Below are 20,693 nucleotides of genomic sequence, written 5' to 3' on the forward strand. Positions count from 1 at the left end.
CTACTACATGCGCAGTTGCTTTATTTACTTTGAATTCGCATGAATTCGCCGACGTCGTAAGAATAGTTTATAAATAATTGGTACAACTAGTCGTAAGAATAGCCACGGCCTTTAAGTTATAATCATGGCCCGTGAAAGCAGGTAAGATTGTACCGCATACTCCCGTTGACTTGAACCACTACAGACTTTCTTCAACTCTGGATAATTGCTGTGAACATTTCTAACAAAATATGAACTTATACATTCAACTGTGAGGGAATATGTTTTTTATGCATAATGCACTATTATGTAACGTTGGATATATTGTGATTTTAATTCCTTTAGGCTACAAACTTGTAGTTTCAGTCTATTATGGAACACCCTCCACAGTGTAGGGCGGTTCTGAAAGTGATCATAGCTTAGGCCTGTCTGATATATGTATCCACGAGTCTGCGGTAAACTATTCGGCTCGCGTGTACATGAGAAACTCAACTGCATGGCGACCAAGGAAGATCACAATGGATCAGAAAAAAAAGTAAAATTTGATCTTCAGTACTTTCAAATTTTCAGTGAGAATTTGAATCCTGACATCTGACGGAATTTCAATGATAAAATAAGATGTGAAAGGCAACACTAGACTACATAGTATAGCCATTTAGAGGGCCAATTTGTGCGTGCGAATACACGATCGGTAAGGATGATATAGTAGGCTAGCTTTAAGCTTGATTCATAAATCAAATAGAGGTGTGTGAATAAACACCCCAATATATGTTCTGTTCATGATTGCATCCAAGCCGTCTGTAAGCACGATGGCATACCTTACTTGCACGTAAGTATAATCGCCACCAACTGCTTTAAGGGGTGCCTCGGGTCCCCTACCCTATCACCCACTTCCTATGAACTCGTGTTCACTAGTTGATTTATATTGATAATGCACAGGCAAAATTGGGTGGTTGATGTCGTTATGTTTTCGCTAAAAATTTGGCAGTGAATATACTTGTTTACAGTCTTGAAACCAGCACACGCTGTAAGCGAAAAGAAGAAAACAAAAATAAAGTAAACATTCTTGTGTTAAGTCATGGATGTAATTACTTTTGGTTTTGCTATTAATCTCATCATCGGATTGTGTTCGTTTTGCTGTTGTTTCATATATTTGCAGGTAAGCCAAGTTACCCTTTTCTCTGTGTTTAGTGGCTATTCAAGCTTATTCTGAGAAGTGTTCGCGTGATCTTAGGAATTCGTTGTTGTTTTTCATGCATGGGGAGGTGGGTTTCAAAACGTTTATGATAACACACACAAAAATGGAATAAAGGAAGGCTTACAGAATAACCGGTTTAATTTATTTTTAAATTTGTTAAATTCATCACAGTGCTAGTGATAAGAAGTGATCTCACAAATTGAACGCCCACACTCGTATGATCTGGTCCTCATTGGTGCATCGTAGAGCCAACCACATTATTTGGTATAAGGTTGAAAGAAATTACTCGGTGCTGGAATTCAGATATCTAAAATAGGATCTCACCTGCACCACGAATACACATAAACCAAAATAGTTATCTAGCGACATGTTATTTTAGCATGATTAAGCCTGCATGGTGTATCACTGACTGCCAAACAGCGCCGTGAATGTTTACATTGCACTGAAATCAATGTAACTCGGTGAAGGAACTTCAGTGGGCGACAGAATATACAGGACAAAGTCCACAAATGAATTAAACCTTAAAAAATAACATCCAAGTTGATGTGAATCATGCACGGTTTATCAAATGATTTACTTTAAGATTATAAAATGTGTGGTACGTATTCATAAACAAGAACAAATTGTATCTTGTAACCAGTGATTGGTCAACAAACTGCATGCCAAACTGCAGAGAACGAACCAACCAAATAACAAAGACATGGTCGTAACTGCGTGTATACTTCAATACTTAACTAAGCGAGAACAGGGGGTCAGGTTGGGGGGGGGGGGGAGGTATCAGTGTTTCAGTCCCGCCTATCTATGCATGTAACAGCACCAAAATCAACAGGGAAAATCACTACGTCATGGAATATCATTGTACCAAGAACCAACTCGACAAAATTTACGGTTCTTAAGATTTCATGCCCGTCACATCATACACTGCAGATTTCATCACAAAATGTGGGCACGTGACCACTTTGATATCATCATTCCGGAGGCAAATCGATCACCGTGCACTCACGAATTTTGAAGTACATACAAAAGAAGTTCGAACTTCTTGAAGTTGAATTTTAAACATATCTAAATCGAAATGCTTCTCGCGGTGTCATTTTATCATGTTAATGGGAAGATTGTTTGTAATTACAATGTGGTAATAGAGATATCAATATAGATAACAATGTATATTTAAACACGTCACTGACGTCTGATGGAGTCAACACACTTTCATGTGAACGAAAGAAAGAATAGCCCTATTAGTGTTGGTTTGATGTTCGATGCCAGACATAGTTGTGATTAGTATACTGTACTTGAACGAGAGAGCGAACATAATCCCCCCCCCCCCTCCCCATTTTCCAATTATCGTTGCTCAGGCAATGAAGGTTAGTTCAATATAACCATGAACTTAACATAGTACGTATGGCTTACGTCATCTAGGTTACTGGGATACTGAATAAATATGTATGCTTAATTGTTGATAATCTGAGTAAGCTAATCATCCGAAGTTCATTTTTGAAATTGAAAGACAAACAGCTGATTACCTATTAATATCTTTTTGCTTTTTCTAGCTGGCACGGCGTAGGACGTTTATTTCGTCAGCTTCATCAGTCTAGCCCCGGAGACGTATATAGCCGAACGGTATTTGGATCGCTACAATAATCGGTGTCGATATATAGGTTCGTTTGATTTCATCTTTCAATGTTTTATTATCAATTAAGGTTCTGTTAAATTTAACTCACTTGTCTGTCCTATCCACCACCAAGTGTATATAATATAAGACACGTGTAACGTTATTTCCAGAAATGACGAGTTAGTGTGGGCTTGTAGTGTCTGGTGTGACCCATTGATGAATTTGTTAAACCAATGCATCTTTTTAACACTGGTAACTTGTTTCATTATCCGTGTTGCTTGCCTTGAACATCAGGCATCTTATGGTGACTTGATTAGGAATGTATCATCTCCACGGACAACGTCTGGTGATCGCTAAACACGTGAAACACTGCGTAACAACAACTGGTGTTCCACTAGTCTTATCTAATTCTCACCTATTCTCACCAATTCTCTCTCCCACACACATGTACACACACATGCTTGTATGACATTCAGACCGAGGACCCCATTGTATTTTCCATTGTTCAAATCCACGTACAATACCCCATACAATAAAATTCTTCCGAGGACGTGGTAATTCTTTAGAAATCACAACCGAGGACCTGGAATTCTTTTGTTCAATTCCTCGATCAGATACACACACACATATATATATATATTTATATATATATATATATATATATATATATATATATATATATATATATATATATATATATATATATATATATATGTGTGTGTGTAAAATTGTATAAATTGTATGTATAAATATGTATTGTATGTATAAATTCCAATATATTTTCTAAAACTTACTCCTTTTTGTCAATTATGAGTCACATCTTATTTCTCTGGTTTTCTCTAATAAAAATAATAATAATAATATATATATATATATATATATATATACATATATATCGTTATGAGTTGGAAAATCCAGAACAGTGAATATATATATTTATATATATATATCTATATATATATATATCTATATATATATATATATATATTTATATATATATATATATATATATATATATATATATATATATATATATATATATATATATATATATATATATAGATAGATATATGGGCAATTCCACGGTTACTCACGTTACATTTTTGAAGACTTTGGCTCACAAATGGTCTGATAGCTCCACCATTCATTAATTTGAATGACTGCTCTCTATGCATTAATAGGGTAACAAATTTACCTGAACATTGGCAAAAACACTATTTGATTATCTTGTTTCTTGTAGGATATAGGTACATGAAAGTGTCGGTTACTCACGTTACATTTGAAAATCACCCTAACGCCAAAAATAAACTTCATTCAAAAAGTGTCCTCATACTGGATATATTTGAAGAAAATTAATACATGGTTTTTGGACCTTAGGTGATGATACAAATACTGAACACAATCAAAATCAAATCTGGTTTCCTGTCTCGGTGAAAAGGAGGCATTCACCGGTTACTCACGTTACGGTTACTCACGTTACAGTTTGTCCACCTATACAATACATAGGGAATCAAGAGTCTGTGAGAAACTTGCTGCTGTATAGTGACTAGGAAACACCCATATATCAGTGGAATTGACATTTTGAACATCTTCTCCAGTGTAATTCAATAATATTATAATCTAAAAGAGATATACAATGTCCTTTTGAGATAATGCAGGAATCATATCTTCACAAATCGGCAGCAAATTCTGAACATTGTAATTAAGTTTTATTTGAGGACTAGCAGTGTGTCAAACTTTAATTTACCCAGATACAATACTCAGGGAACTAAATGTCACTGGGGAAGTAACAGGCCAACTGAACAACAACCATGAAATCAATAAGAAATTGGTAACATACTGTATGTTCAACATTAACAACTCGATTGAATATTGAGTAACGTTTGGAGAGCTGATTTATTCAGTCTTCAATAGGCGCCAGAAAATTTGAAGTGCCCACGGTTATTGGCCAAGGTTGGTGCATCAAGTTTGGTGATGAGTTTCTCCATGATATAGAATATCTTGTCCCTTGGGTTTGGCCGTTTCCAATTGGGCCCAGCTGGCTGCATCACTGACACTTGTACGTCGTTCTGGTCCCTCTTTGCCTTTATTACACCGGGGTACAATACCCCTTCGTATTTAACGGCATACCAGTCACTGAATTCTATACCAGCATGTCACTCCCTGAGCAGGTTGTGAGCCTGTTGCCTTCTTCACTCTTCCACACATATCATGTTGCAACTCCCAGGTCGATGTTGAAGTTCATCATAAACCCAGCGCCATTCTTACAGTGGTCACACTCGTTGAACCAAAATTACCTTGTTGGATTTTGGCAGAGAAGCTTTGCGGATACGTCATGGGAGTATGCAGGAAATTCTGGAGAAGTATCGTGTAAATTATTTACAGCATACATAAAGTTCTCAGGATATCTGCACATGCATACGTTATGTGGTAGCTTGTGGCTTAACAGGACATGTTTTGGACGCAATTCGGCAAATTTGCTCTTGCCGACCTTGATGTTGGGATAGTCCTCCCGGAATAGGGCGAACGTTCCATGATGGATGACGTCAAATGTCTTATTTGCTTATTTATTTTGCCGCCTTCTTTGGTCAGATGTTGACCACATCCTTCCTGCCTGGCATCTGCCCACTGATGTCATCTTGCTGATAAAACTGCTGGAAAACTTCAACAGTTTCATCGCTGAGACCTCTCGGGTTGGTGGCGTAGCAGCAGTTGTTGTAGTCGATGGGTTAATGTTGTCGCCTAGCTCAGACCTGCAGAGATTAAGACAAACAGTTTTCCAGAGATGTGGTGTTTCGGGCAATCTGTCGTGTACTCTTGCTGTTGCTTTTGCGTATGCTCGTGCACTGCTGAAAGGCAACTTCTTCATGGCCTCCTTCGTCTTCCTCTTCTCCCGGTAGGATGAAACTCGTCGTCTGGTGGCCACCCTCCTAGATTCTTGCTGAATCTTCTTCATGGGTGATGGGAGAGTACTCTCCAGGTGTTGTACTAACCCTAGCCCTAACCCCTGCTGCCCTCTTTTATTGAGCAATTATTTTCGAGACAATAATAGGCATTTCCTGCATTGTTTCAGTGTGTTAGCTTGGTTACTCACGTTACACATTGGTAACTCACGTTACACGGTTACTCACGTTACAGATTTCAGTGATCTATCACTGACACATAGGCCTACTGGGTCTCTCCTCATTAGTGATCTTGTTTCCAACCTTGGGACTATGAGTACTAACGAAATTATGGTTATCAGATTTCCACTTGTTAAAGAAATGTCACATAGAGAAAAAGTTTTTTTTTTTTCGGTTACTCACGTTACATCAGTGATTGAGGCCTGAAAAATTTCTGTTCTGAAGTTGACATGAAGAAATATTGAAATGTTTTTCTGTCATAACACAGTCAACAGGAGTATCTACCATAACGCATAATAAACCTACTAAATACTATCTGATGAGTATGATATAGGATGGAATGGAATGTATGATGCATTTTCAGGATTATTTTGAGTTCTCCTCCTGCTTGATTATCTGAGCCATGTATTCAAAATTTGAGTGTTCGAGAAAAATTGCTTACCTATTCCACAAACTTATATATGTATACTACAACATTAGACCGATAGCAGGTTGAAAACTGACACTTCTTATTTTTAGGCCGTGTCCCCTCCATCATGGAATTGCCCATATATATATATATATATATATATATATATATATATATATATATATATATATATATATATATATATATATATATATATATATATATATATATATATATATATATATATATATATATATATATATATATATATATATATAAGTGTAGCAAATGTTCAAAGTAGAACACGACAGAGTGCTCAATTCCGCGTTATGAAGAAGAGCGTAATGTAAATTTTGAATTTTGCAGCCAAACCTCTACTCAGAGTTTCATGCTTACTAGCAATCGTCAGGAGGTGTACTAAAAAGCTATCTCTCTTTCATCTTAGTCTTGACTTTATTTTGGGGGTGTTTTGGTTGGTGTCTGCAGCTTGCGAGGATTTCAGACCTTTTGTTCAGGAGATTAGGGATAGAATGATCTATTATTGCTAGTTTCTCGGCCTGGCATAGATTACAAGAACCTGAGCTGTTGATCAATGTATTTGATCTCCTGACAATGGACCAGGAGATTTGGAAGGCTCTATTGCTTTCTTTTAGAGACCAAACATGTTTTGAAAGCTCAGTCTCTCCTTGATAAATCTTCAGGTTGAACGACTTTTTGTGGTTATTGAACCTTGTTTTGAACTGCCCTCCGCACATACCAATATAAATAGACTTAGAATACCCGGCAGTCACTTCCGCTTTGTATACTATGGAAGGGGTCAAGCACTCTCCTCCGAGGGGGCAGGTCTCTCGCATTCTGCAGTTGCATCCATGGTTGGGTGGGTTTTCAACGGCCTTTGAAAGAACTTTTTTATTGTGGCTGTTGATAAGAGCCTTTGCGTTTCTCATGCAGCTGTAACTTAATTTGAGGGTATTTTTGTTGAATATTTGATGGAGCCTGTGTCCTGGGGGAAAGTGCTTGGCCACTACTTCAGAAAAGTTTTACCGATGTTTGTCTTTACAGTTTTGCTAAATGGGGGGTTAAACCATGTGATTTTCCTGGTTCTTTTGTTCCTTTTCGTTGAGGCAGGCCGGGTTTCTGGTTCGAATTTGAGGTCGCAGTGGTAGCCACTTGAGATGAGCGCCTCTTTGTATGCTGGTGACGCTTCGTTGAATATGCTTTCTTTGCATGATAGGCTGCTTAATCTCTTGTTTACGGCTGGGGGGATGTTCTTTATGATGCCTGGTGGGTGATCCGAGTGTGAATGGATGAAGAGGGGGTTGTCGCCTGGTTTTCTGTAGGGGGCGAACGATCCGTTGGCGAGATTCATTGTGATGTCTAAGTAGTTACCTGTAGGTTGGTTTCGATGGTGACCTTCAGGCCAAACTTGTTGAAAAGTTGAGTGACCTCTTTACGTTTCATGTCGGCTAATCGGCCCGAGCGGGTCCTGAGTGCGGCCAGGCCGTCATCACGGTACAAGCCCACATCAGCTGGGTTAAGGTGCTGCTTCATATATATATATTTATATATATATATATAGATATATATATATAGATATATATATATAGATATATATATAGATATATATAGATATATATATAGATATATATAGATATATATATATATATATAGATATATATACATATATATATATATATCTGACATCTTATAGATATATATCTATTTATTAATCCATATCCATTCAATTATATTTCTCTACAGTTAACAGCAATGGCCACAGCACAGTCAAAGGAAGGTCACAGTCAAATACGTGTAGCATTATGGGCTCCACCGCGGTCCTTGTCGACAGCCTTTGAGCGTTGTATCAGCACTCTACACGCTAAACATGCCTTAACCATCTTCCACGAACCGTTTACCGCAGCATACCATTTAGGACCAGAAAAGCAATTGCGTTACCCGGTCCCTTTTACACAGCTAATCACGAAGGACAGAAAGTATACCTACAGTTGGGTCCAAAGACAGCTGGAAGCAGATTTCCATGAAAAGGACATTATATTCTTTAAGGACTTAGGTTACTCCATTGATGGTAAATATGATCATCTTCCCAGCGGTTATCAACATACCTTCTTGCTACGAAATCCAGAGCAAGTCTTTACCTCAATGAACAATCTTCTGTTGAAATATCCGATTCGTCTCGTACGGTTGAAAGTGAAGTCAATAATACCCAAAAGATTTATTTATGAAGAAATGTTCGATTTGTACGAACATCTGACCAAAGAGTTGGGACAAAAAGTGATCATTATAGATTCCGAGGACCTGGTGGAGAATCCGAAGGCAATGTTGGAGTTGTACTGTAAAGAAACAGGTATTCCATTCTATGAGGACATGGTTAATTGGCGAACAGGTCAGGAAGACATGAAAGATTGGAAGTATTCTAAAAAACTAATGAGAATTAATCGAGTAATCGGCCAATATGATCGAGCTATGAGCACTAGCGGCCTGGGTAAACCCAGCCCACGTACTTTCGATGTCGAGAAATACCCACGTGACTGTCGAGACGCGATCACACATTCGGAGCCATTTTACAACAAACTCTACGAGAAGAGATTAAGACTATCAGACCAGCATAACCCCAATCACACGGAACCACTTTGAGATAACGATTTGAGGTAAATCACATATATACTATATAACTTCATTACTTAGGCATTATTTAGGCATACAGTGCAGAATATGCTCGATTATTAGAGTTTGTAACAAGAATAAAAAAGTAAAAAAGGAGAGAGGAATTGTGCTAGAGCCAGTAATGGAAATTGAAAAGGTGATTATTCTGTAATCGTTTCAGATGAGAACTAAGTTCAGATCCTGTAAATATTGAAGACATACGGTATTGTGTTTCGGTACTCAACGGTTGAGTGCTTTCCATGTAGTTGGTTCAATAGTGCATCTTATCACATTTCTGGTCTTCAAGATACAGACCTACCCCCTTATTGCCACGAAGCCTGCTTTTGATTTTTCAATTCTTTCCATTGGCTTCACCGTGATATACATATCACATTATCAGGTGGTTGACTAGAGGAAACTTAACATTTATGAATAGCACCACCAATTTGCGTCTGATTTCGTTGATTTACCAGCATATCACAATTTGACCTCGCTTTCTCATGAAAGAATTTGCTGCCATAGAGTAAAATGGTATTGTATACTACTAGCATGTGAATAGACTGGCAATAGAGTATTGTATACTACTAATAACATGTGAATCGACCTGCCATAGAGTTATGCTGAGAAGAACGTGAACAGATAGATAAGCAGCTCGCACAGCAGCAACAGTAGCGCTGAAGTGTTTAACTATACTGCAGAATTGCGGCTGCACTAATTACATAGAGGAGCAGTGTAGCCGTAATATCAACTGATCGGATAGCATTAAACGAAGAGAATTAAGAAACGAAGGTCATCGTTAGCAAGATAAAGACAAACAGAGTAACTGATTAATTATATCGCTATTGTTCTAATGAGACTTAATTCTATCTGACGTTTGTGTTCGGTCAGTGCACCAGCTCTGTTGCTGGAGAGACGGGAGTCATACTACGGCAAAAGGTGAACGATATTCCAGTAACACATTCACTTTTTGTTTTACCTTTTCTCCGTAAATACGTCTATTCTTATCGTATAGAGCGTCTAAGTACACAATTTTCCCGGATTTCCAGTCGCTGCCATTTGACATAACCAGTTATACTTATTCGATTGTAAAGGCAAGCGACTTTGCTTTAGGTATGTTTTATGTATAGCTAACATCTACAGATAAGACATTATTTCAGAGTTCAGCAGTTTTCATTTAGAGGACTTAACTGTGTTAGCTGTGTGTTTGAGAGAAAAGAGAGTGAGATATTACCCAAACCGAGAAATTTTATAGCAAAAAACGTATGGTATCTAAACTGTATGTGTAATTGTGTATGGCATTTATTGTACTGTATACGATATACCGTATTAGTGGCAGGCATGAATGTATTAAGTAAACATGTAGACCTACGAGCTATCTCACTAAGGCGCCGGCAGGTGATGCAATATTAACCTGTATAATATGCTAGTCTAACCCCCCGTCCGCACCAACCCTCTCCAGGGTCATGGTTTGTCTAGGGGTCACTGATGCCACGGTCGATTAGTTTGCACGTTCGTTAACTAGTCTGTGAAAAGTTGTTTGAACCAGGAGTCGTCGTAGCCTTCTGACCCTGTAAGGTGAAAAATAAAATACCACAGCTATCTATTACCGTATATAAACCAGTGCAGTTCCTAAACTTATACGCCATATCCCTTGAGATAACTACGGTCATGCTTTTGTGGAGGAATATAAAACAGTTTCTATACGAAATCGTACGCTGTGTGTGTTGTGTGGTTTCAGCATTCACTGGATTCAGGTCTGCACTGCACACATTTAAAGGGACGCAATGTCGCAATTACAGGGTCTGGATATTCTGACAGGCGCAGCTCTAACCTTGCATGTTACGTCTTTCTCAATATGACTCCAAAATCAGTCCCTCGGTGTGTGGTCTCTGATGACTTCATTGCAAATGATTTGCAAAAGTTCTCAAGTTTCCTTTCTTGATTTCTATAAATGATGTGTTGCAATTGGAATTATTTTGATTTGCTGTACGTAATATCAATGCACTCAAAATTAAGTCTTCATTAAAACATTTTCTCCTAATTTGATAATCTTTCTTAAAGGACTGGTGGTGTGTACATTGAAATGAAAACAAATATTAATTGCTAAGTTCTGTTCAATTGCCTGATCAGTGATCAATGTCTGGATCATTCTGCTGTCGTTAGAGATACATTTCAAAGGTAACCTATATTGTTGCGATGCGTATGCTCTCTAAAAACATCACTGAAACAGTTGACACCGGAATAGTCCTATCAATTCTTAAAGGGCATCATTATTTCATCTGAAAGCAAAAAGATGCGGAGAGACGTTTTAACATTTTAATCCGTAATTTCAGATATCTGAAATCGTGGGTTATTTCAGATATTTAATATTCTAATTTGAAATATCTGGAACTAATTTCGATATATGAAATTCTAGATTAAATGTGAGAACTGCTTTCCCTGTATGGCCACGGCCTTGGTACATGGCTCCTCCGTCATACAAATTAAGTTGTTACAATTACGAAGTTAGTGTTAACATCCTCCGCAGCATAAAATTCGTTCAATGTACAAAAAAGGTCTATATATGAAGTAATTCTATAGGGAACTGGATGATTTTTGTACGGCAGATTTTGCTATTGAAAACTACAGGTTTCGTGTATTAACAGGTCATGGCTCTAGGACAACTATAACTCAAACATTTCTTAGTGGGTGGATTTGTCTAAGTGAGTACAAGCATTGAAATTGGTGTGGGTAAAGGTCATTCGAGGTCAACATAAGCGAAAGTGTCTGTAGAACTCTTGTAAACATGAATACTCCACCAGGGGCGTAGCGAAGGGGTTTTTGTTGGGGGGGTGTGGAGAATTTGATTTGCCGACGGATCTGGAAGTGGTGACTGAAATGGGGGAGGGGGTGTCCCCCTCCCCTTTTGAAAATTTTTAGTTTTGAAACGTCCTTAGATGCAATCTGCTGTATATTTTAAGTCAAATTTGATTTGCCGACGGATCTGGAGGTGGTGATTGAAATGGGGGAGGGGTCTAAGGGGAGGGGGTTTCCCCCTCCCCTTTGGAAAATTCTTAGTTTTGAAACTCCTTAGATGCAATCTGGTGCATATTTTAAGTCAAATTTGATTTGCCGACGGATCTGGATGTGGTGACTGAAATGGGGGAGGGGTCTAAGGGTAGGGGGTCTACCCCTCCCCTTTGGAAAATTTTTAGTTTTGAAACGTCCTTAGATGCAATCTGGTGCATATTTTAAGTCAAATTTGGCACGGAAGAAGCTCCCGTTCTCCTTTTCTCTATTCAGCTTTCCTTCTTTCTTCCCCTTCCGCTCTCTTCACCTTTTCTCCTTTTGCCGACAGACCCAAAATTTGCCGACAGCGACCAAATTATTGGGGGGGGGGGTGTGACACCCCCCACACCCCCCCCCGCTCGCTACGCCCCTGTACTCCACAACTAAGCTAGTGGGCACTTCAAACTGGTTAATTGTATCCACCTTCGTTAGTACAAGCGCTCTGCTTTTATTTGAGGTCAATGGTTGTTTGAGGTCAAGACTGAAAACCTTGTAAGCACGTTAACTCCAAAACTGAAGCTTGGATGTGGTCAATACTAATTGGTCCGTGTTGTATTCAACTAAGTGAGTACATCGACCTTATTGTGTTAATTGAAGTCAAACATCATGTCAGGTTAACAGATCGAAATCTGAAATATTGTAAAACTTACATACAAACTTTGTAGGGAGCTTTAACTTAGATTGATCAAAGTTGGAAATAATGATCAGTTATTGTTGTAAAAGAAAATGCACCATTCATTTTGCATCACAAAACGTCTTTTTTCCATTTTTGAACAATCGCTTTGATTTCATATTCATAATGGCATGGTTAATAATTTATGATGTTAAGATATTTGTCCGTTATGCATTTACATTAGTGATCAATTTCAACTGCTTCATAAACTTGATTAATTCTTCCACAGTTATGGCCACGGCTCAAGGAAGAATTGATAAACAACAACAAATACGTGTGGCATTATGGGCTCCACCGCGGTCCTTGTCGACAGCCTTTGAGCGTTGTATCAGCACTCTACACGCTAAACATGCCATAACCATCTTCCACGAGCCGTTTACTACAGCCTACCATCTAGGACCAGAAAAGCAATTGCGTCAACCAGTTCCCTTTGGAAATTTCATAACTAAAGAATCGAAGTACACCTATAGCTGGGTAAGAAGTCAACTGGAGGAGGAATCTCCCGACAAGAAGGTCATTTTCTTTAAGGACTTAGGTTACTCCATTGATGGTAAATATGATCATCTTCCCAGCGGTTATCAACATACCTTCTTAATTCGGAACCCAACTCTAGTGTTCACTTCCATGAACAATCTTTTGTTAAAATTTCGGATTCGAATTCTGCGTGTGAATCTAACCAAGATATCACCGAAAGGTTGGATTTATGAAGAAATGTTCGATTTGTACGAACATCTGACCAAAGAGTTGGGACAAAAAGTGATCATTATAGATTCCGAGGACCTGGTGGAGAATCCGAAGGCAATGTTGGAGTTGTACTGTAAAGAAACAGGTATTCCATTCTATGAGGACATGATCAATTGGCGAACAGGTCAGGAAGACATGAAAGATTGGAAGTATTCTAAAAAACTAATGAGAGTTAATCGAGTAATCGGCCAGTATGATCGAGCTATGGGCTCAAGTGGCCTTGGAAGACCGAGTCATCGAACAGTTGACGTATCAAAGTACCCGAATGACTGTCAAGAAGCTATCACGTACTCTGAATCATTTTATAGGAAACTTTACGAAATGAGATTGAGACTTCCAGAGGAGGATAGCATCAATGGAGAATAACAAGCAACCTATACAGACGCTGATCACAAGAATATGAAATGAGATTGATGCTTCCAGAGGAGGATAGCATCAATGAAGAATAAAAAGCAACCTATACAGACGCTGATCACAAGAATATGAAATGAGATTGATGCTTCCAGAAGAGGATAGCATCAATGAAGAATAAGAAGCAGCCTATACAGACGCTGATCACAAGAATGTGAAATGAGATTAATGCTTTCAGAGGAGGATAGCATCAATGAAGAATAAGAAGCAGCCTATGCAGACGCTGATCACAAGAATAAAAAAGATGGCACGCCTTGCAGGATTTATTAACCTTTTAGTGGTACATATGCAACTATTCTCACAGTGTTAAGTGATTAATTAATGCTATCGGTGAGTTTGAAGGACTCCATCTTGGCGGATTGATATCTTCCATTATGGTTGGGGATATGTTAAAACAACACTACCTCTTACGTTGGGAACTGTTCAGCTGTAGGGAGCCTGACTGTTTACCATTCAGAACGAATGGTAGCTCCTAGTGAATGCTGCATTTAATTACCTACTCCGTCGATTACGTGTGTTGATCTTCAATAATTCACGCAGTTATAACCGTGGCTGGCCAAGCGACGGCTTGATACAAATCTCGACGAAAGTAAATTCACTTTCGGTTGTTTAGAACTACAGTGTGCGTAACGCGGTGACTACTTTAGGTACCGTATATGTTGAGGTATACTGCCATTATTCTTTTATGGTTGGTATGCCTTACCCACACGCAACCATGATTATATTACTTTCACATTATTTTTACTGACTTAATGAAACAAACGTCCTTTTGATTATTAAATTAAATTGCATTCGTTTATTTGGTGTAATGTTATACTTAAGGTGGGTTAATCGTCTCCAGCCTAGTTTATTGTACAAACAGAACGTGCAGAAATGTTAACAATGAATCAATGTAAAGTCAGTGTCTATTCACTTGTAATCAACCTTAAAGAACTGGACTTTTCTAAATGTGCACCTACGTTTTCAATTGCTCCAATTATTTTTAGTAATAACTGCCAAGTGGGATCGTCTGAAGTTCCGAATATGAACATTTACCGTACTCTGGTGTATAATTGTGCAAACAAGTAGTCATTGTGTATCATGTATGAAGTGTAATCCCATTCAGGGTTTCCATTGCATAATTCAGCTGTGAAACCAATGTCAATGATTATCTCGTAACCTCAACACAGTTTTCCGTTGTGTCGTCGCGAGTAAGAGGCGTTATACGCATGCGTACTATTTACAGAAGTCTATATTACGTTATAAACGTATTCTCCATGTGACGAACTCTTTTGAGAATTCTGAGGAGATCCTTTTCAGGGTGTAGACTGTTGAAAGTAACTGTATGCAAGTCTATTGTAGCGATCTGCTACTAGTTTTAGTATTTGCAATCTTCACTATGAACATTGTGTTGTACTGCTCGTATATCACATATCCTAGATGAACACACATATGCGCACCTGGTAAAACCATTCGTATATTTATTTATTTACCACGAACGGAATGCTTCCACACCCTTATCTGGTATATTTTAGTTATTACGCATGCACCAGTTTGTGTGTCATGCACCCATTTCAGTTGGCCATAATCTTGTGACTATTTTCAATTTGGTTTCATTTGTCTAAGTTGGGTGGTTGTTTATATTCAGTAGTAAGTTATTTCTTCTAAATACGATACAAGCAACTGTAGCACGTCAAAGGTATATAAGGTATGCTCTACAGTATGTATAACTGCAGAAAGCATTGTACTTATACGATATAAACAACTGTAGCACGTCAAAGGTATATAGGTATGCTCTACAGTATGTATAACTGCAGAAAGCATTGTACTTATACGATATAAACAACTGTAGCACGTCAAAGGTATATAGGTATGCTCTACAGTATGTATAACTGCAGAAAGCATTGTAGTTATACGATATAAGCAAATGTAGTACGTCAAAGGTTTATAAGGTATGCTCTACAGTATGTATAACTGCATAAAGCATTGTACTTATACGATATAAGCAACTGAACACGTCAAAGGTATATAATGTATGCTCTACAGTATGTATAACTGCAGAAAGCATTGTAGTTATACGATACAAGCAACTGTAGCACGTCAAAGGTATATAGGTATGCTCTACAGTATGTATAACTGCAGAAAGCATTGTAGTTATACGATATAAGCAAATGTAGTACGTCAAAGGTTTATAAGGTATGCTCTACAGTATGTATAACTGCATAAAGCATTGTACTTATACGATATAAGCAACTGAACACGTCAAAGGTATATAATGTATGCTCTACAGTATGTATAACTGCAGAAAGCATTGTAGCTATACGATACAAGCAACTGTAGTACGTCAAAGGTATATAATGTATCATCTACAGCATATATAACTCTACAGAAAGCATTGTACTTATACGATACAAGTACATGTAGCACGTCAAAGGTATATAAGGTATGCTCTACAGTATGTATAACTGCAGAAAGCATTGTACGTATACGATATAAGCAACTTTAGCACGTCAAAGGTATATAAGGTATGCTCTACAGTATGTATAACTGCAGAAAGCATTGTAGTTATACGATATAAGCAACTGAACACGTCAAAGGTATATAAGGTATGCTCTACAGTATGTATAACTGCAGAAAGCATTGTACGTATACGATATAAGCAACTTTAGCACGTCAAAGGTATATAAGGTATGCTCTACAGTATGTATAACTGCAGAAAGCATTGTAGTTATACGATATAAGCAACTATAGCACGTCAAAGGTATATAAGGTATGCTCTACAGTATGTATAACTCTACAGAAAGCATTGTACTTATATATACGCAACTGTAGCACGTCAAAGGCATAATGTATGCTCTGTGTAGGTATGAGGTATGTACTCGGAGAGAGCAGTCAAATACCTGCGCGGAATATCAGAACCAAACTTGAGTTCGGCAGTAGCCTGAATTGTGTATAATATGTGTAACACTGCAGCAGTATACTTGCACCGGATTACAGGGATGTAATTGAGTTACCGATATTGGTAAACTTATTTCTGTTTAGCATGTTCTTTGTTTTGCCATGTGTATCGTTTAAGTTAAGTTCTGTATTCTTGGGGTTTCTCTTCGTTGCATAGTAACTGGCTAAGTATCTACCATATATTTACAAGGTATTGTTTGGAATAAAAACCCGTTCTGTGAATGATACAAAACTGAGCCAGTCTCACATTTTTGCCTACAATTAATACAACGTGTGAACAAGCTTGAACGTCACGTGTAAATCGGGGATCACTCAACATTACTGACACTGCTAGATAAGCAAACGTTTTTAAGGTGGCATACTCCTGTTAGAGTCTATATCCATCCGCTCGATTGTTCTCCTCTCAGGAAAAGTGCCAAAAAGAAGCAGGAGAACATATTTTGTGACCTGTTATCAATCATGATCTGGTTTTGTGTGGCTTGCATGTTGAAGAGCATGAATGGAAGTACATGTGGTGAGAAAATTGGGTCAATTGAGGCAATTTAGACCCCTTAGGCCTCCCAGGAGCAGCGTAGGAAAATTGTTTACTAGTGAGTGAAGAGGTTTGTTTACTACAAGTGACGAAAACTTCCGGCTCGGATAGCAAAAAATATGCGCGGTCATAGTACGGAAAATTGATGGTGCCATGAAAGGCCGACTTGTCAGCTATCCGGTGATGGGTAGCGTTTAGCTAGTGAGAACTTCTATCTAGACTTAGTGACCACAATACTTTAGTGATTTAGTGTGTAAGTCAATGGGGCTTTTAATGGGCGTATGCTAACTTACACTGCTCGTATTGACGGTATCCGCGTGCCATAGTTGCTGACATTGACTTCATGAATTGCTATTTACGTACTGTTCACGCCAAATTTTTATTTATAATCTAATAAATAAAACCCCTCCTGATCACGAGAAAGCCTGTGATTAACCAATTTGTATTCGCCTTAGCTGCAGGCTTAATACACACTACACGGAGAGACGTACTTTATTGTGTCTTATAAGAACCTTTGTAATGTTCTGTAGTGGTCTTTATTTGGGAAGATGTTTTCTTTGTGTTGCTACTATGCACTCCATGCGCACGCATTCCTTTTTCGTATGCAGTATTTACTGCACTACACGTATGTTAGTGGTAACAGCGCGAGTTTACATAGGAATGGTTACAGTGCAAAAAAGCCACGAATTACCTTAGTTCCTTTGATTGACTAGCCCATTACTTTGAATGGTGATGGAAAGGACAATTTTATCCAGTGGAGCAGGCGACTGGAGGTATCATTTGACGCCTACTCAAGACTGGACGGATGTGCTTTCTATTGGGTCAGCCTTTTTGAAAGTGTCAAGAAAGCAGTAAGACGGCAGTTTTACAAGAGGTATGTGGCTGCACGTTCAACTTCTTCGCATTACTAAGCAATAACAAAAAACCGTTTACGAGGTCTAGCTCCAATGGCAGTATATGCAGTAGGGTCATGGGCCCATTGGTTATTCGAAAGGTTTAAATACCCAAGTTGCATGTAGAAGAGAATGGTGAATAGGATCTTTAAGATATCTAAATGAAATAACTCGAGTCAACGTGGTAGTACTGGGTAGGCCACGCCCCCTTTTCTTAGTACGATAGGGAAACCCGTTGACCATCAAATATGTAGTTTATGCCCAAAAGACCTGATCCAATCTCAAGCCCAGTCCTCTTACATCGCGGAGACTATCCGTGTGACGATGTAAAGTCTGTAACGTCCAGTGAGATATCACGGTACCACGAATCCCTTAGGATAGGAATATGTGAATATGTACTGTGATGATATTACTTAAATGTTGCAGGGTAGACGATCGAACTCCGTCATAGAAGGACTATACAATATTTTAAGCAGAGAAATTGTTGCAAATGAGTTTCACACTCTCAGAATAGAAATGCACATCAGTTTCATCAAGAGGGAAATCAGAATTAATTAAAAGTTATTTACTCTGATAATGAACCTGGTGACAGTGTAATGATCAATGACTCAACCTTTATGTTAGGAAAACATCACCATACTGGAAAGTTCTCGTGGTATATCGATAGTGATATTCTTAATAATGTGATTGTAGACATCATTATGCCGTCCACTATAACAAACATATCGAAGTAAAAATCTACCTGATAATCTAAAACAACTGAGGAACAAAATGGATATTGAAGTCTTCGCGGTTCATTATCATGAGTGTCAACACTGATTTTTTGTTTCGCCGGTATTCCAATAATCAGTTTTGTTACCTGAAACATATCATAACAGAGGCTACTGGTGCTGCAGTAAATTTGTTTAATCAAAATAAGTATCTGAACTAGAATGGTATATATTTCTGTCTATTCAGGTTTGTGATAGAGTAAACATATCTTTGTAGAAATCTCTGGAGTATTTATAATTGTAGGATGACAAGCAGTTTAATTGATAGAAAGAGAAATGTGGTTATATCTTCCTATGAGAGAAATGAATGTATAAGGGTTATCTTGAGTTGTTTAGGTACTCTTTCTGTGTTGCTTCCCATGATGCACTCCGTACACGCATTCCTAACTTTTGTGTTAAGTTTTATTCTATTTTGTTCTTTGCATTTTCTGTGGTCCAAGCTGTCTAGTATTTTCTTGCTAAGCTGTCAGGCGCGTAGCCAAGGGGGGGGGGCGAATGGGGGCAGCCGCCTCCCCCCTTGAGCAAATTTAAAACATTTTTTTACTGTTTTTATGATATTGCTAGTATTTTCAAAAGGAAAATGCTAAGATGCAACTTACAAGGCCTGGGAAGTGCCATTTCCTGCGATCTGGGAGGCATTTTCAGCCAAAATTTTCTTGTACGCTTCGCGCCGACTCATGGTGGCGCTACGCTTAGATAGTTTGCAATGCCGATTCTACAGTTTCGCCCCTCCCTTGGCAAATTCCTGGCTACGCGCCTGTAAGCTGTTCTTTATGTTTATGCTAACGAGGTAGTTATATGGTAACCAATTATGTTTGATTGTTCTCTGGATTTTAGAGAATGATAGAGAGAAAGAAATGCAGGGGAAGAGCGAATGGGAGTTGGCTGGTGGAATCCACTGGCGCCGGGAGAAACAGTAATATGCACATGGGTACATAATATATGTATTTGGCTCAGATCATATGCAGTATCTATATATAGGCTATATATATATATATATATATATATATATATATATATGTTGATACTAGTTGAGACTAGTGGAACTTTAGTAGTTGTAACTCGGAGTTTCACGCGTTACAGCGATCGTCAGACAACAACATATATTCCGCTCTGTCCACTGGACATAGAGCACTCTGCGCCAAGATAGACGCCAACCAACCAACTCTCTCTCCACCTCTCTCTCTCTCTCTCTATATATATATATGCATCTTGTGATCTGACCATATTCAGTCACACAGTTCAGTCAATAATATTTACTTGTTTTGACCAGGTTTTGACCAGGTTTTGAGAAATTACATGGCTTGTTATGACTCATTCAATGCATGCACAATGCCTACAAAGAACGAAATTTAAGTCGGAGGGATTTCAACCTGAGTATAGATGACCATATTTATGAAGATAACCGCTATTACAATTTATAATCTATATATTATGTTCTTATACCATTTAATACCAAAAATAAAGTGATGATGATTCTAAAAAGTGCCCGAGGAAGGAAACATTAGATAGTGTTATAGGGACACGAGTCGTATATTTTATCTTTATTCTCTTCTTTTATTCGGCTCTTGTAAATACAACTTCAAGGATCACAATTAACTAGGTATTTCTGTGTCTTCTTACGCACTTTATAGTGGAGTGGTAAAAAACGGTATCAGAACCCATCTAGGTCTCACTATCCCTTCAACGTGCACTTATGTATCT

At 38.2% G+C, this 20,693-nt stretch overlaps 2 protein-coding genes across 5 annotated transcripts in view; both read left to right on the forward strand.

Moving 5' to 3' along the window:
• The window catches only part of LOC139969234 (uncharacterized), a 41,664-nt gene extending 24,638 nt beyond the window's left edge, over positions 1–17,026 (forward strand). The window contains exons 2-4 of one of the 4 annotated variants that reach the window (XM_071974139.1): positions 2,725–2,832; positions 8,079–8,986; positions 12,932–17,026. In XM_071974139.1, the coding sequence (XP_071830240.1) occupies positions 12,934–13,812 (879 nt within the window). In that variant the 5' untranslated portion in view covers positions 2,725–2,832; positions 8,079–8,986; positions 12,932–12,933 and the 3' untranslated portion in view covers positions 13,813–17,026. Of the gene's footprint in view, positions 1–2,724; positions 2,833–8,078; positions 8,987–9,487; positions 9,918–11,985; positions 12,594–12,931 lie in introns of those variants that run through there. The other 3 variants (XR_011793677.1, XM_071974140.1, XM_071974138.1) reach the window with 3 other exon arrangements.
• Positions 8,088–8,972, forward strand: LOC139969288 (uncharacterized). The gene has a single exon (XM_071974205.1). The coding sequence runs from the start codon at positions 8,088–8,090 to the stop codon at positions 8,970–8,972; it is 885 nt and encodes a 294-aa protein (XP_071830306.1).
• Positions 17,027–20,693: the final 3,667 nt, after the last annotated feature.

Source organism: Apostichopus japonicus, chromosome 6, assembly GCF_037975245.1.
Source record: "Apostichopus japonicus isolate 1M-3 chromosome 6, ASM3797524v1, whole genome shotgun sequence".
Classification (NCBI taxonomy): domain Eukaryota; kingdom Metazoa; phylum Echinodermata; class Holothuroidea; order Aspidochirotida; family Stichopodidae; genus Apostichopus; species Apostichopus japonicus.

What these genes read in the sequence shown, in the direction of transcription:
- LOC139969288 (XM_071974205.1), top strand. Translation starts at nt 8,088, where the DNA reads ATGGCCACAGCACAGTCAAAGGAAGGTCACAGTCAAATACGTGTAGCA.